Source organism: Scleropages formosus, chromosome 12 (genome assembly GCF_900964775.1).
Source record: "Scleropages formosus chromosome 12, fSclFor1.1, whole genome shotgun sequence".
NCBI classification, from domain to species: Eukaryota; Metazoa; Chordata; class Actinopteri; order Osteoglossiformes; family Osteoglossidae; genus Scleropages; species Scleropages formosus.
Window position 1 is genome coordinate 11,234,351 of NC_041817.1, and position 15,820 is coordinate 11,250,170.

General features: G+C 45.0%; 1 protein-coding gene across 7 annotated transcripts; it reads left to right on the top strand.

Annotated features, from left to right (window-relative positions):
* Positions 1-1,965: 1,965 nt before the first annotated feature.
* On the top strand, positions 1,966-11,527 carry LOC108929543 (dynamin-1-like protein). Of its 7 annotated transcripts, none has more exons than XM_029256838.1 (18): positions 1,966-2,115; positions 3,570-3,697; positions 3,891-4,032; positions 4,252-4,290; positions 4,541-4,587; positions 4,882-4,953; positions 5,076-5,162; positions 5,263-5,425; positions 5,922-6,042; positions 6,383-6,721; positions 6,977-7,097; positions 7,319-7,474; positions 7,797-7,886; positions 7,972-8,070; positions 8,485-8,643; positions 9,070-9,179; positions 9,267-9,426; positions 9,518-11,527. In XM_029256838.1, the coding sequence occupies exons 2-18, from the start codon at positions 3,596-3,598 to the stop codon at positions 9,572-9,574; spliced, it is 2,064 nt and encodes a 687-aa protein (XP_029112671.1). In that variant the 5' UTR covers positions 1,966-2,115; positions 3,570-3,595; the 3' UTR covers positions 9,575-11,527. The 7 variants fall into 7 exon arrangements, with proteins under 7 accessions (XP_029112671.1, XP_018599669.1, XP_029112672.1 ...); XM_018744153.2 differs by having other exon boundaries at positions 8,503-8,643; XM_029256839.1 differs by having other exon boundaries at positions 3,573-3,697.
* Positions 11,528-15,820: the final 4,293 nt, after the last annotated feature.

The window sequence follows — 15,820 nt, forward strand, 5'->3', positions numbered from 1 at the left end:
ACTCTTTCTCTACAGCAGTGCGCGTTCATATACAGTGCTGCTAGAATTCACGTGAACCTCTTTTGTTCCTTAGTTTTACCACAAAATGAGAAGCAGTCTTTCTCACCTGAGATAACAGGTGTGTAAAAACCAATTCTATATGTTGCTTTAGAGGAAATCATGTGTGTAGTAGAAAAACGGAAGTACTGTAGGTGCAAAAATAAATGAACCCAAAGTTGCATTGGTTAAACCAAGTAGGTAAGTAGAATCAGATGTGTAAATCATCAGAATTTTATCATTTTATACATTTATAAGATTTAGATTTTATAAGTGTAATGTAATATTTTATGCAGGAATAATGATCATCCCTATAGGGTTCACGTATTCAAGTGAACAACTGATTAGTCTCAGAACTGCTGAAACTCTGTCTACATTCAAGAAGGGTCTGAAAACTCACCTTTTCCGGATTCACTTCGCCCAAGATCCCTCCAGCTCATGTATGGTGTAAATGTTCATGCACCGTAACTTTATTATTATCCCCAGATAAGCCTTTCCACAGCTGCTACTCCTGTATTGTATGTAAATGTTTGTGAACCTTAAAACAGAAAATGTAGGAAGGTGATCAGGATTCATCGATCCTGGGTTTTATGCACCTACATGAGTGATGAATGTCGGTGCATCAAGTGGAAAGTAACAAACAAGGTTTACTTAAGAATCACATGTCTGCAGCTATGTCTCTTTCTCCTAATGTAATGCACAAATTTATATTTTTGCTGAGATGTACATCGCTTTGGAGAAAAGCTTCTGCTAAATGAATAAATGTAAATGTCTTTGCAAGAAGGAGAGGCCAAAGTGGGCATAGTGGTGTACTAAGCCACACAGATCCTTCTGCAGCCCACTGCCAACTGGAGATCCTACAGTGGGTTCAACAGAAAGTGGCCCCATAATAGCTACTTATATGAGGGCACTGGGTAGCTGTGGTTAGATTTGTTGCTTTGTGATCTGAAGGCTTTCTTCAGACTTGATCTGATAGTTAGAACTCACCAAATCTCACTCATTCACTCACACACACACACACACACGCTGAAGCCGCTTGTCCTGAGCAGGGTCACGGCGAGCCAGAGCCCAGCCCAGCAACACAGGGCGTAAGGCTGGAGAGAGAAGGGACACACCCAGGATGCCACAAGGCACCCCAAGCAGGACTCGAACCCCAGACCCACCAGAGAGCAGGACTGGGCCAAACCTGCTGCGTCACCGCACCCCCATCGCAAAAGCAGTGAAGAACTATTAACCGTTATCTAACACTGTGACTCACCATTAACAGAGGAGTCAACTATATAAAGCTTAATATTATGTAGAATATTGTCATTTTCAGTTTTTCTTTTAATTACCTATTAATTTCTATCTTCCAAATTTCCATTGTCACTAAATGACCTGAAAAATTATCAGAAGTCCAAGCAAAACTTTTCTGCATTTCACCATGGAAATTGCTTCCAAGGCCGGAACTCCAGTACTAATGCAATTTTAAAAAGGCAAAGGCATCGCCTACAGAATGTGAATTACGACAAAAATTACTGTACATGTTGCAAACGTATCGCCGGTCTTGTTTTTGATGTCATCAAGAGATGATGTCATGACCGGCGTTGAACAGGTACAGCCGCACATGCTGACATACTGCCCAGGACACAGATAGAATAAATGAGTAAAAAACCCCAAGACCGAGCAAAGCCGGAAAAGTACACTATAACAGCTCATAATTTCCATTGTTTTAAAAGCCAGCTGAAGGGTATTCAAAAGATACAGGAACAGTAAAAAAAAAAGCCAGTGAGAAAAAGGAAAGGATTTACTGTCAACTACGCTGCTGAGGAGGTTTGACGAAAGAGTTGACTGAGGGGCTGTTCAGCCAATCAGGAAAAGGACAAACGTTTCTTTCCACTATCTGACCAATGAGATCAAAGGCGAAGGCTGTGACGTGAAGCGGTTCCTTACGGCGTTAAGTGTCCGATAGGAATCGTAACACGCGAGAGAACTGCTGGGAGGACTGGAGTACGGTGGTTACGTTTTAAACTGTTTATCAATGGAATAATGAAAGGAGCACTTTCGTAAAGGACTGAGACGATCTTTGTGCTGCGTCGGGTAAGAATACGTTAATTTACTGAAATTGATCATTGTTTCTTCTTCCTCGTCGCTAGCCTAGCGAGCTCAGCTGTGGCTAACTTGTCTTTATTTTCGCAATAATATATTACCAGAAAAATAACGCATCGGTCCGCCTGTGAGACACATGCAAATCAAAGTCTTCTTTATCTTTGTTTGCATTATGTGAATTTTTTTCTCACTGTCTATTTTCACAGCCATTTCAAAATGACAGCCGCTCATCCCCGCCCACCCGGCCTTGGTATTTCTATTGGCTGTCCGTTTTCTTCCTGAGCCGAAGCTGTGTGTTCCGCTCCTTAAAAATTTCTAAATGCAGCAGGCAAGAGTGTGTGTCAGCGTGTCCCTTCATCGCTCATCATAAATCAAAGTCGAGAGAAAGCGAAAGGAACTTCACTGCTCCTCGGATGGTCGTGTGTGTGTGTGTGTGTGTGTGTGTCCCGTGCGCTCGCGGTGGCGGGGGGGCGGGGCGGCGGGGCGTTGCTTCAGGCTCCAGCAAAATTAGTGCATTCCGGTGACGTCACCGCCTGTCAGACACACACACACACACGATATTATCAGCAGTTATCGTGGGGGGACCTTAAGGCTTACGGCTTGAATGAATACTGGAGGAGCACCTCCCCTTCCCTCCTTTTCACACCTGCACTATAAATAAATAAATATGAATGAAAAATAATAAGCAGCGAGATTGGCAGTTTCAGTGTCATTATTTCCCCCACATGGATGTACGGGTGAATGGAGTCCACGTGCTGTGGTGGATGATGATGAACTTGGACTGTTTTGACAGAATGGCATTTCTCGAATGGAATGGCCGCGTTGGCATGATTTTTCTGGAATTTGAACGCCGTTGAGTGTAAGTGCTGGAGGCGTTGAAAAGGATCCATTAAATTCTGTTGCATTAAGACTGGGATTACTTGCTCCACGGCAGAACCGAGAGAATTTTTTTTTTTTGCAAACTGCTTATCGATTGGCGCAGCCACCGTGCAGCGCAGTGCTGGCCCTCATTAACTCTTTGGCCTGAAAATGATGTATGATTCTTCTGTGGGAGTGAAGATTATTCCAACTTGAGTCACATGCTACTTCCTTGGGTCCCTGGGGCCCTTGTTACGTAACACTGTGTTATCTGTTGAGACAGTTCTACAAAAAAATTAGAACTGGCCCAATGGTTCACTCTGCTTGCGCCCGTCCATCCGTCCATACGGTTTCCGTAATTAAGCATTCACTTACATTCGGCACAGTCAATATGAAAAATCAAAGGGCTTAAGGCAGGATACAGCCAGCATGAATATTCATTTTAGATTTTGTTTTCTGTTTAACATACAGTTTTTAGTTTATAACATGTAAGTGCTTATGGGCTTCTTTACCCTGAAGGGCAGAAATTTTACTTGGTGCAGTGCATATAACAGTCTGACTTCATATTTCTTTCTTTTCTATTCAAGCAGTGCGCATTTGCTGCTGAAAAGGGATGGAGACCCTCATTCCCGTCATCAACAGACTCCAGGAGGTATTTGTCACTGTGGGTGCAGAGATTGTCCAGCTGCCTCAAATTGTGGTGGTCGGCTCACAGGTTAGTCACAAATTGGTGTTTGTACAATTTTTTTTCTCCAAATTTATACAGTTTTATGGTGACAGTTGCATATTTTTATGAAGTATCTCACTTTAAAAGTCCACTTTGTGTGGGACCCTGAAGTAATTCAATGCTGCCCCCTTTTTCTTACGTGGTGACAAATTTGGCTTACACTTCCCTCATTTTATAACAGAGCAGTGGCAAGAGCTCTGTGTTGGAGAGCTTGGTGGGATGTGACTTCCTGCCGCGGGGCTCGGGCATCGTGACACGGAGACCCCTCGTGCTGCAGCTGGTCAACGTGCCCCCGCTCGAGGAAAGGAAACACACAGAGGGTGGTATGGCACTACATGTGACCGCTGTCATTATTACACTGAGTTTGTAATGGTCTTCAGTCCATGGAAACAAAAGTTGCGTAGAGTGGATGGGCGAAATGCTCGGCATTGCAGTGCATCACACTTTATAGCCTGCTGTTTGAATGGTCACAAAACCTGCACTCGCTGTAATTTGTCCTCCTCTTACTCTGTTCTTCCTCTCTGTTTTATTTTCTTCTTTAGGGAACGTCACAAAACCAAATTCCCAAAACAGCTATCCAGGTCTCTTTTTCTCTCTCATGGTTTGTCTGCTTGAACTCACCCTCTTTTTTCCTCCCATTTCCTCTTTCAGCCTCCTAGTGTCTGCATGGAGAACTTAATTTCTTTTTCTTTTTTGTGTCAGAGCCTTGTTCTTTGTAACACCCTGTTTTTTTTTTTTTGTTCTAGCATTGCTTTTCAGTTTTGAGTTAGTCTTGTGGATCCTTTCCTTTTATTTGTCCATGTGCACTTAATGCCTCTCGCTGTCTTCAAGGAGTCAAGGCTGAAGAATGGGGCACATTCCTTCACTGTAAAAATCAGGTATGGAAGCTGGTACCTGCTTATTTGTGCTCTATGCACCTCTGTTTCTCAACATTTGTCTTCAGCTTATTCCCATATGTCTCATAATAGCAGGACAAAGTGTGTTAAACGTGCCATCAGGTGATAACATGTTAACTTTGGGATTTGATAGTAATCCTTCACCTTGACAGTGTTCCCTTGATAGGCGTTTATGGATTTCTTTGGATTATCTTTCATTACTGTCAGACATCAATGTATAATAGAGAACTTGTTTACACCCTAATGTGTGTGACCTGGTTCCTATCTCCTTCATAGATTTTCACAGATTTCGGGGAGATTCGCAGGGAGATTGAGGAGGAGACAGAGCGTGGCTCAGGGGACAATAAGGTGAGAGCAGAAGAGAGAGAGAACAGGCAGCGGTTGTTGCTGGTCAGGAGTCTGCTTTCCGTGTGGCTTCTAATCACCGTGCTGTTGTGTGTTTCTCCTTACATGCCCTCTCATCGCTACAGGGGATCAGTTCTGAGCCCATACATTTGAAAATTTTCTCTCCTCATGTCCTCAATCTCACACTGGTTGACCTGCCAGGGATCACTAAGGTGAGCAGAATCATCGTCACTGTCGCAGCAGATTCTCTCGCAGCGTGAACATCAATCCTGCTGTGCTGGTGTTCTCTCTGAATGCTGGCTGTCCTTGCAGGTCCCCGTGGGAGATCAGCCAGAAGACATTGAGACTCAGGTGCAAGAGATGATCCTGTCTTTCATCTCGAACCCAAACTCCCTCATCCTCGCAGTGTCACCTGCCAACTCAGACCTGGCCACCTCTGATGCCCTCAAACTTGCCCGGGAGGTTGACCCAGATGGTGAGAGGCAACTGATGTCTGCTGTCTCACAAGTATCTCGATGCCTTTTTGATCATCTGATAATCTATAAAGAAAAAGTAAACAAATGAAACTTGTTTCTGTGTCAGCATCTGTTTGCTTCTTTGTGCCTTTTCATTCTTTTTTAAAGTCTTATAGAAAGAATTATACAGTAAACAGTGTGAAAACATAGGTTGTATATAGTATTTGGTATACTTTCCCTTGTCACTTGTCAGGTTACAGTGAAATTGTTGTAATACATATACAGTTTGTAAAAGTTAGCAAAATCAATGGAATGTCGACTTGCTGAACTGATTTGCATGTGGCCAGTTATGATGATCAGATGTTTCCCATGGAAGAGAGAAGGGAACTTTGCATCTGTGGCTGTATGTACCTAGAGTCCCTGCCCCATAAATACCTGTGTACATGAGGCCTGTGTAACAATAGGGACTGGGGACTTACTACGCCCTTACCTTGTCTGAATTCTTCCCTCTGGCAGGACGCAGGACCCTGCTTGTAATTAGCAAACTGGATCTCATGGACGCCGGTACCGACGCCTTGGAGGTTCTGCTGGGCCGCGTTATTCCCGTCCGCCTGGGAATCATCGGCGTGGTCAACAGGTCTGCACGCGCTGTGTTGAAAGAGCTCATCGAGTAACGTGGGGTGGTGTGATTCGTTTAAAATCTCAACTATCAGTAGGACTGAGAGTATTGAGTGAACGTATTTTCTGTCGTCTACTGTGGAGTTAAGAGCAAAGTCCCAATGCAGACACAACAGAAGAGATAGATAGAGAGACCGTTTCTTAGGTCCAAGACACCCTTTGTGTTAATTTATTACAGCAGCTTGAAGTTGACTCATAGTGAATACAGCCAGTTCATTGACTTGGGGCTGCACAACTGACTGAGTTCCACTTAGGTTTGAGATCTTCAGTGGGTCTCATTTCCAGTCGATCTCCTCTAGGAGCCAGCATGACATAAACACCCAGAAGAGCTTGACTGACGCCGCCCGGGACGAGCAAGCTTTCCTGCAGCGACACTACCCGTCTCTGGCCTCCCGCTGCGGCTCACGATACCTGGCCCGTACCCTGAGCCGTCTGCTCATGCACCACATCCGCGACACTCTGCCTGAGCTGAAAACCCGCGTGACCGTGCTGAGTGCCCAGTACCAGGCTCGCCTCAACAGCTACGGGCAGCCGGTGGAGGACCACAGCGCCACCCTGCTGCAGATTGTCACCAAGTTCGCCAGTGACTACTGTAACACCATTGAGGGCACAGCCCGGCACATCCAGACCTCGGAGCTGTAAGTGCACGCGGCCACACTCAAGTCTGGTAGTGGAGAGCGTGAGAGGTTGTGCTGGCTAACGCTCTTGGAAAAGCCCTTATTGGGAAGCGTAGTGTTTTGTGTGTTAACTAGGTGTTTTGATAGCCCGCACAAATGGACTTTTACTATTTTTATGTTCTGCTGTCTACGCAGTCTGTGCATGAGTGACAGGTACTAAGGTGCACGCTGGCACTGCAAGGCTGACAGTCATTAACTTTTGTGCTCGCCTTTCAGTTGTGGTGGGGCTCGAATTTGCTACATCTTTCACGAGACGTTCGGTCGCACCCTGCAGTCCATCGACCCCTTGGGAGGCTTAACCGAGTTGGACATCCTCACCGCCATCCGCAATGCCACGGTACGGGCCATCGTAAGACCCCCTAAACTAGCAGTCTGTGGGTGCTCGCTCTCACAGTCGTCACTTTCTAACTGCCCCTTCAGACGCTGTTCCACGAGAGGCTGCTCGCACTCGAACTTCCGACAAGTAGACACGAGTGTCCTCGAAGCGTCTTTCGAGCTGCGGTTCTGAGCTTGAGTGTGTCCGGTACGCGTTTGACCCGATGCTTTGCTGCGCTGCAGGGTCCGCGGCCGGCACTCTTTGTGCCCGAGGTCTCCTTCGAACTGCTGGTGAAGAAGCAGATCAAGCGGCTGGAGGAGCCAAGCTTGCGCTGCGTGGAGCTGGTACACGAGGAGATGCAGAGGATCATCCAGCACTGCAGCAACTTCAGCACGCAGGTGGATACACACCGTGCAGCAGCTAGACATGCACGTGGTTGGGTACACACCACAGCAAGTGCAGGAACTTAGTTAAACTGGCATACGCATTGTCACAGCTGGAGCCAGTATAACACTCATAGATACAAACACTCGCTATAGTAGCTCTTATCTTTTTTTTTCCCGTCATCGAAACGAACGAGTATTTTACTAAACCAGTTTAGGTGAAGTACTTTCTCTTGGCAGCAGTCCAGGTCCTTAAGCACTGGGCGTTCTGGACACACTGCATACTGAGGGTACTTCGACTCCCATGCTGACGTGCCTGCGTGTGTCGGTCCTCCAGGAGCTGCTGCGTTTCCCCAAGCTGCACGACTCCATCGTGGAGGTGGTGACCAGCCTGCTGAGGAAGCGCCTGCCCGTCACCAACCAAATGGTAGAAACCGCTCTGCGCAGCCGACGGCGATGAATGCGGTTTGCCGAGTTGTGCTCCATGGCCCTTCTCTGCTGTTCCTCCTCAGGTCCAAAACTTGGTAGCGATTGAGCTGGCTTATATCAATACCAAACACCCCGACTTCACGGACGCAGGCCAGGTCTCGGCATCCGTCAACAGTCAGCAGGTGACGGCTGCCGCTCGTACAGTGCCGCTTGAAAGTATGTGAACCCCACAGGGATGGTTCTTGTATAAAGTATTAAAAGAAAATTTTTAAACTGATAAAAGGAATAAATGATTATGATTTACACACTGGATTCTACTTACCTACTTGGTTTAACCATTGCAGCTTTGGGTTCGCTTATTTTTGCACCTGCACTACTTCCGTTTTTCTACTACACACGATTTCCTCTAAAGCAACATATAGAATTGGTTTCTACACACCTGTTATCTCAGATGAGAACGACTGCTTCTCATCTAATAACTATTTTCTCTTAAAACTGAGGGGCAAGTGGGGTTCACATACGTTCAAGCAGCATTGTACGTGCACAAAGGGTTCTTCTACAATTATGAATGTGTGGACTTTACTTGGGTTTCTTAGTTGTGTTGCCTCCACCAGGCTGAGGCGCTGCAGGATGGGGGGAAGCGCTGGAAGAATGACAAACTAACTGAGGAGAAGGAGGCAGGAGACAAGAGCAAGGGCCCCTTGTCAACCTTCAGCAGCCCCGCCAAGGGCCACGCTATCAACCTCCTGGACACAGTGAGACATTCGCACTGCCCTGCTTTGACCCAGTGAAACACAGATGCATACACAGCCTACTGACGCCACACAGTGCTCACACACCTTGCAGGAACCCCACTTATCAGCTGTGACACCCCAGCTCTGTCCTGTGGTTCCCACATCAAGTCCAGCAACCCACAGAAATAGCACTACACAATGTCAGTTCATGAGCTCATGTTATTTAAACACATACATATGTGTGGGTGTACCTCTATCAAACATTTTGGTTTATGCTGAAATCTTTGACATTTTTTCTATGCAAATGCAGTGTAGGTAAGTGAAGTGAATAGTCAGTACATTTCACAGGGATGGTCGCCCGTTGGCGATCTCAAGAGTGTGAGTAGATATGATTGCGCAGCTTGTTGACACACTGGCTCATCAGTGTCCCTCGTGTGTGCCTGCCAGGCGGTGCCGGTGTCCCGCAAGCTGAGCTCTCGGGAGCAGCGGGACTGCGAGGTCATCCAACGCCTCATCAAGTGCTACTTCCTGATCGTCCGGAAGAACATCCAGGACAGGTAAAGCAATGCCCGGGCATCATTTTGCACGAGCGTTTGGGGCGTCGGCTGTTGCGGGGATGTGTGACGCATGCTCTGTCGCGACAGCGTACCCAAGGCTGTGATGCACTTCCTGGTGAACTTTGTGAAAGAGCGGCTGCAGAGCGAGCTGGTCGGACAGCTCTACAAACAGCCTCTGCTGCAGGAGCTGCTCATTGAGTCCCAGGACATGGCACAGCAGAGGGCCGAAGTTGCACAGATGCTGGAGGTGCGTGTGCTTATGCTTTGATGTATGTTTGTATGTGTGCTACTGGATTTATTGTACCTCTCTTTCTGCCTTTCTTGCTGTGTGCCAACAGGCCCTACAGAAAGCCAACCAAATCATCTCTGAGATCAGAGAAACACACCTGTGGTAACCTTAGGCCTGCTCCACTGGACGGCACACTTCCCGCAGCGCCATGCTGCAGGCCAGGATGGTGGATGGTGTGTGACTGTGTGTGTCTATCCATGTGTTCGTATGGAGCGGTCAACCTCTCGCTGACTGCACTGACCCTCGTACTAGTCTCCCAATGCGTCCATTGTCCTTCTAGGAAGAAGCTTTGGGACTGTTTGTTCTTTTCATTGTATGGAATGATCCGGATGGCCTTGTGCTTTATTGTGTGATAATGTACTGGGCATTTGATACCATGGTAATAATAATTATACTTTAGGGCGTGACAGAATGATGACAGAAAGCGAAGACATACATCAACAAAGGTTTTACATTTTTCAATACAAATTTTACCATTGTATTTTGACTAAATTTAACTTGAACTTTTTGCCTCTGTTTAGATAGGGAGGAATAATTAAAGCATAATAGCCACTCGAAGGGGAAATATTCTACAGAATGCCGGACTACTGGCATGAATAGCATTTTTCACCGTTACATTGTATATAACATCTAGATACCAACCTTTTGATTTTTCAGTGAAGTTCTAGAAAATGCATTAATTTGAACATTACTGATAGTCAACAAAAAATACAGTTCAGAATCTTTTTAGGTATTGATTGAAATGCAAAACCACCAGCACATATGCCTTAGCACCTATATGTGGTTTAAATGAATGGCTCTCAAGCCTGGTCTTGGGACCTGTGCTGTAGACTGGTTTGTGCTCCAGCTGAGCTCCTCTCCTAATCAAACTGTCAGTTTCAATGATGCAATGGTAAATTAATGCAGAACATATGCATGCTTTATATGCACAGCGATCGGAAAGGTTTTCAGCCTTACTCTTGTTCAAGAGTTGGTGAAGTGGCCTGGACATAGTTCCACTGCACTGTACGCTTGTTGTTGATTTTGGGTAAAGTTCTTTTACAAGGAGAAATTGCATATTTACACGTAACATTTCATAGGCTATCTTAATGTTCGAATGCAGAATTTATAGTGATGAGGCCTGTGGAACAAAGAGTCTATTTATAAGTGTACTGTAAATATATGTAGAGAGGTGATAATGGTTTGCACTTAGGGGTTTATTAAAATGTTTTTATTCCCCTAATATCAAAGTTAGAAAACTGAAAGTGTTTAGATTTGAGTCGGTAGTTGTGTAAAATGGTCTTTGGAAGTTAGCCTTTAGAACTCGATGCTGGTCTCTCAGGGATTGATGGGAAGCCTGACTGGTTAAGGTCACCTTCCACCTTGGACTTGGAACCTTTGTTCTGCTGTTCTGCTAGACTGAAGATGGGAGAGTCCATTAGCTTAATGTGTCAGACTCCACCTGCATTCATCAGCATCCTATATATTAGTGTTGATCTTTGGAAGTGTTCGTTTTGTCTGAACATTACACCTTCATTGGGTTAGTGGATCTGTGACTGTTGTAACTGCACTGTAAATTTAATAAGGAGCTGTGAAATTGGTGGGTATTGGATGCATTAACACTTGAGTCCACCACTCTTCCTCCGGTACATTTCCATGTTCCACCTTTGTTAAATCTAATTTCTGCAATTCTTCTTGAAGCCAAAAGTCATGAAGAAGGTTAATTTGTGTGCGGATTATGTTATAGAAAGGGATTGCTTAGAATAGGAGCTACACTTCAGTTCTCAAGCAAATGCCACCATGCACTGAAGGTTCAGCTTTCAGAATTGCTCAGAAAGGCCTTTGTTAGAGCAAGAATGGATGGGACACAGCCTGCCTTTGTGCACGCGCGCGCGCGTGTTTGTGTGTGTGTGTGAGTGTGTGTGTCTGAGCGTGCATGTATATTTTGTATGTCATTTTAGGATGTAAATTATTATACTGCCTGAAAGTACTTACCTGCCAGTCTTGTGTTACACTACTTGGTGTAATGATGTCCATTCCATTGTGTTGATGAATGAGGAGTGAGTTATTAAAGGCTTTTGGGAACACAATGCGTGAGGTCTGATTTACACAGGTGACAATATGCGGAAAAGACACATTCAGTAAAGGTCCACTGTCCAAATTAGTAGGACCCATTCAGTGACATTTTGGCCTCTTGCCACAGTACAGATTCCACACATCCAGATGCTGGCAGCGTAGTAGTTACAGTCACAAGTTAAAATCCTAAATTCTACTGTAGTACCCTTGAGCAAGCTATTTACCCCGATTTGCTCCAGTAAGTATTATTACCCAGCGGGATAAATGGGTAAATACTTTTAGGCACCTTAACGTTGGAAGTTGCTTTGGAGAAAAGGGTTAGCCAAAGTGTGTTGTGTGAAGTTCTCACCATCTCCCGCTGGATTCTTTCCTCTGTACCGACTACACGGCAGCATTCCGCCACTTTGCGGACTGCATATCACAATACCTGTTCCAGAGATAAGTTTGTCTCAGCAAGACACAAAGTAGATATCCACCAGCTCTGCAAAAAACTACTGCCAGTCATTTCCTTTTGTGCATTTCAAAACTAGGATAAGAATCTGAAAGCTCTGTCCCACAATGGCTCTAGGAAATGAAATCTCCTGCCATATTGTCTATTAGAATCCCACAAATCATATGCACAAACACGTCTACTTAGGTGTCGGCATTTAATCACCTCTGAATCGTGATCGGGTACAGCTACGACTTTTAATGGAAGTGTGATGACTCCACGTAAAGCAAACAAGACGGTAAGCTGTCATGCATTACGATGAGGGAGGGCAGAGGGGAGAATGGTACGGATACCGCAAGGAGAAGTTTGAGCAAGCGGGTCTGTGGCAGTGCCAATAATCATGGAAAACTATAGTGCCAGAGATTCTTCGTCGCTCTTCTGATGGAACCTAGACCAGGAAATCTCCGGGTTCCTATCCTACCATCTACAGTACAATTGCCAGGTTCGACATATAGTATCTTGAGGGCTAGGGATCATTTCTGTCAATAATTTCAAAACTCAATGCTAGTGGACACTTAATGAGTGAAGCTGCCTTCTTTTGTCAGCTGTCTTCATTCTTCAGACAAATGCCGCTGGGCAGCAGACATTTGGGGGTTGATAAGTAATCACACTGACCTCAGACTGTGTAAGAGAAACAAAAACAAATCGAACCCTGATTGTTATGCTAACGGAACCAGTGGGAGTTAATTTGTAACCTGCAGGCTGTAGCACACTATGCCTTCATTTTACAGCGCAATTAACTTGGAGTGCATTTCAAACAATGTTAATGACATAGTTAGATGCACACCAGGAGACATGCCTTGACAGCGTAGCCAGACATATGAACGATGTTGATGTGATTGGAAGAGGGCGATTAAGGTACAGTTATCAAAGATGATTAAAATCATTGTCATTATTAATACGCAAAGTGGTTATTGTAATATATCGGTTAAACAGGAATATGTTCTTCCTTTTCCTTAATTATGTGTGCATAATGTAGTTTCATATTTTTATTCCTTCATGGCTGCATAGATGGCAGCATCACAAAGGATTTTCTGAGCTTTCCTGCCCCTGCTTCTTCCCCAGTAATGATGTTTACCCAGATGGTAGCGGGGTTTCAGAAACTGCGTGTTTTCAATGGTCAGAACAGTTTAAATGTTTTCACCAACCTGATAGATTTTTGCACAGATTTATACAAATATTTCTCCTCTCTGTCCCACACCCCAAGGCTGTTCCTTGTGTATTACGTAAAATTGTTCTTTTTTCTTGGTAATCAATTAGTCATATCTTCCTAATGCTTTATATTAGTTTTGCCTTAAAATCTCAACTTCTTGAAAAGGCTTGATAAAGCCACATCTGTCTCATTAAGACAAAGGTTCCTTAGAAATGAGGATAAAAAACAACGAAAATATTTAAAAAATAAATTACAACAACATGTGACATACTCCTATGTTACCCCCAAGGAACACAGACAGCTCTCCTGTGTATTTCACAATATGCCATTTTTTGTCTTACCAGTAAAGACCTGACCTCAGTATTTTCATAGTCTAATTTAGCAGCCAATTTTATCCAGAGAATCTAACCCATTTCCCACTGCTATTATGGAGGTGGTTTCCCTTTCAGCAATTTTTTCTTACAGTTACAGATTGTACAAAGGAATGTAGCCATACTGTCCTTACTGCATAACAAACAAACATTCAATATTGTTGTGTATATACAATATAATAGTATTCGGAAAAGTAAGTGCACAGTTTTGCCCCTTTAATGGGTCCTGATTTTTCAGTGAATACATCCCCTTACACCGTTATGCAGAGATCAAATTAACATTATTTCTTAAGGCAAAAAATATGTTGACAGACCCACAAAGGTTCACCTAGAACACCAAATTGACAGGGCGAGCAATAAAATAACCAAACCAGTACAATTTATCATATTTGTAATAACTTGTCTTCTGTTTGTCTCCTGTTCTGTGAGGATTATTGTATTCAGAAAAATAAACAATATTCCATATGAGCATTATATTTATTAAAACAAGAAGTGCAAAAAAAAAACTCTGTTAAGTAATATACCAGGATGCAAGCATGTGATACACAGACAAAAATAAACACATGCCTAATTAACAGCATATTGTAGAATTCCCAGTCATCCCTTATTTTGACTACGTTATGTCGCTGTGCTGTCTGTTATGGAGATATGCAGGTTTGGTGCGGTGCTGAGCATGATATAAAGGAACACGGCACAAACCAATATCCCCTAAGTCATCTGGGGCCACACTGGTGTAAGAAGTGGGATGGAACTTAGCTAGATGATGGATTATCGGTAGAGAGAAGCTCCCAGAGGCACCTGTGGGACACAAAGAGCTTGCGGCAATGAGGAGCAAAAGGGACCCATAATGTGCCCCTCGTGCCCAGCACCACCGGTGATTATGTGGTTTCTCTACTGACTTTTAGGTGCTTGTGGACAACTGGTTCCTTGGGTAGGAGCAGTACAGCAGCTGGGTGTGTATTTGTCGTTGGTGAAGCGTTTTGATGTATTGCGTGAGCATTAAAATAAACGGCAGTGACCTTACATCTCCAAGGTGTCTGTTGTGACAGTATCAGTAAAACATTCTTGTGAATACTTGCTCTTTACCACCACATAGGATTTAGTTCTTGGTTAGGGGCCTGATGCCTCCTGGTTTGAAGCTGTGGAATCCCTCACTCTACCCTTTAAGGGCCAACGGGACAAGGGACGGTGTTCCAGAGACTCGGTATGGCCGTATCAGTTTCCAGTTTCTCGTTATATTTCTTCTCCAAGCAGGGCTCCACCGAAAAAGCCTCCTTCGCAACAATCCATAACTTCAGTGCGGAACGAAGCGTGATGGTGTCTCAGTTAATTAAACTGACAGGCCATTTTCGGTCCATTATATAGTCGGGTGACCCTGCGCTCTAACCAAGAGACTCCACCGCGCACTATCCGATCGACACTAAAATAAAACAAAAAAAAAAAACTGCGGATCGCATATTTTTTAGGGACTTGGTGCGAAAACATCATTAGAGGGTCAGCTTCTGTATTAGGCATCTGAAATTCCCCAAACCGAATGCAAGTTTAGACTGCAGGGAGGAGAACATCACGTGGTGTCCTCTCTTTCACGCAGCTCGCCTGCAGAGCGATGGGCTCCGCATGCTGCCGAGATACATCGACACATTCAGACGTTCAGGCTTCTTTTCCCGGAGCCTCTCTCTTTCCCACCTCTCTCAGCCGCAGCACGTGGTCTAATTGAAAATGCCGTCGGGAGTCTAAATGTCAGCTTCTTCTCAAGTACCACCACCATTTAGCACCCTTGCGGAGCGGAGGTCTATGCCTGGGGTAGAGATGAGATGTGTGTTTGTGTATCTGTCTGTGTGTTGCGGGTGTGCGGGGAGGGTCAAGCAAAGGCGCAGGTAGACGAATGTGTCAAACATCTAGACGGGCAGGCGAGCGAGACAAGGGAGGGAGAGAGAGGAAGCTCTAATGGGCAGGAGTTCTGGCACATACACATCGGTTCATCCCACAGGGGAGCAAAGAAAGACAGAGTACATGAAGAAAGAGAAGAAAACATCCCCCTTAACCCTCAATATGTCAGCAACAGGAACCCAGCGGTAGTGAGAAACTGGCGCCGTTTCAACAGCACATTCCGCACACTAGGAGTACGCGCACCGTGGATGCCTGAGCTCCGCGAGGCTGCTGTGCTTCGCGCGCGCACACACACACACACACACGGTTAAACCCCCTGCTGGGGATCGCTGAGAGCTGTGCAACCTGCTGATCGCCGGCAAATCCCATCAACTTTCTTGCTGACCTAATTAG

What these genes read in the sequence shown, in the direction of transcription:
- LOC108929543 (XM_029256838.1), top strand. Translation starts at nt 3,596, where the DNA reads ATGGAGACCCTCATTCCCGTCATCAACAGACTCCAGGAGGTATTTGTC. An exon ending in CCGCCATCCGCAATGCCACG is followed by an intron (nt 7,098 to 7,318) that starts GTACGGGCCATC and finishes GCTGCGCTGCAG; the next exon opens with GGTCCGCGGCCGGCACTCTT. An exon ending in CGGAAGAACATCCAGGACAG is followed by an intron (nt 9,180 to 9,266) that starts GTAAAGCAATGC and finishes CTGTCGCGACAG; the next exon opens with CGTACCCAAGGCTGTGATGC.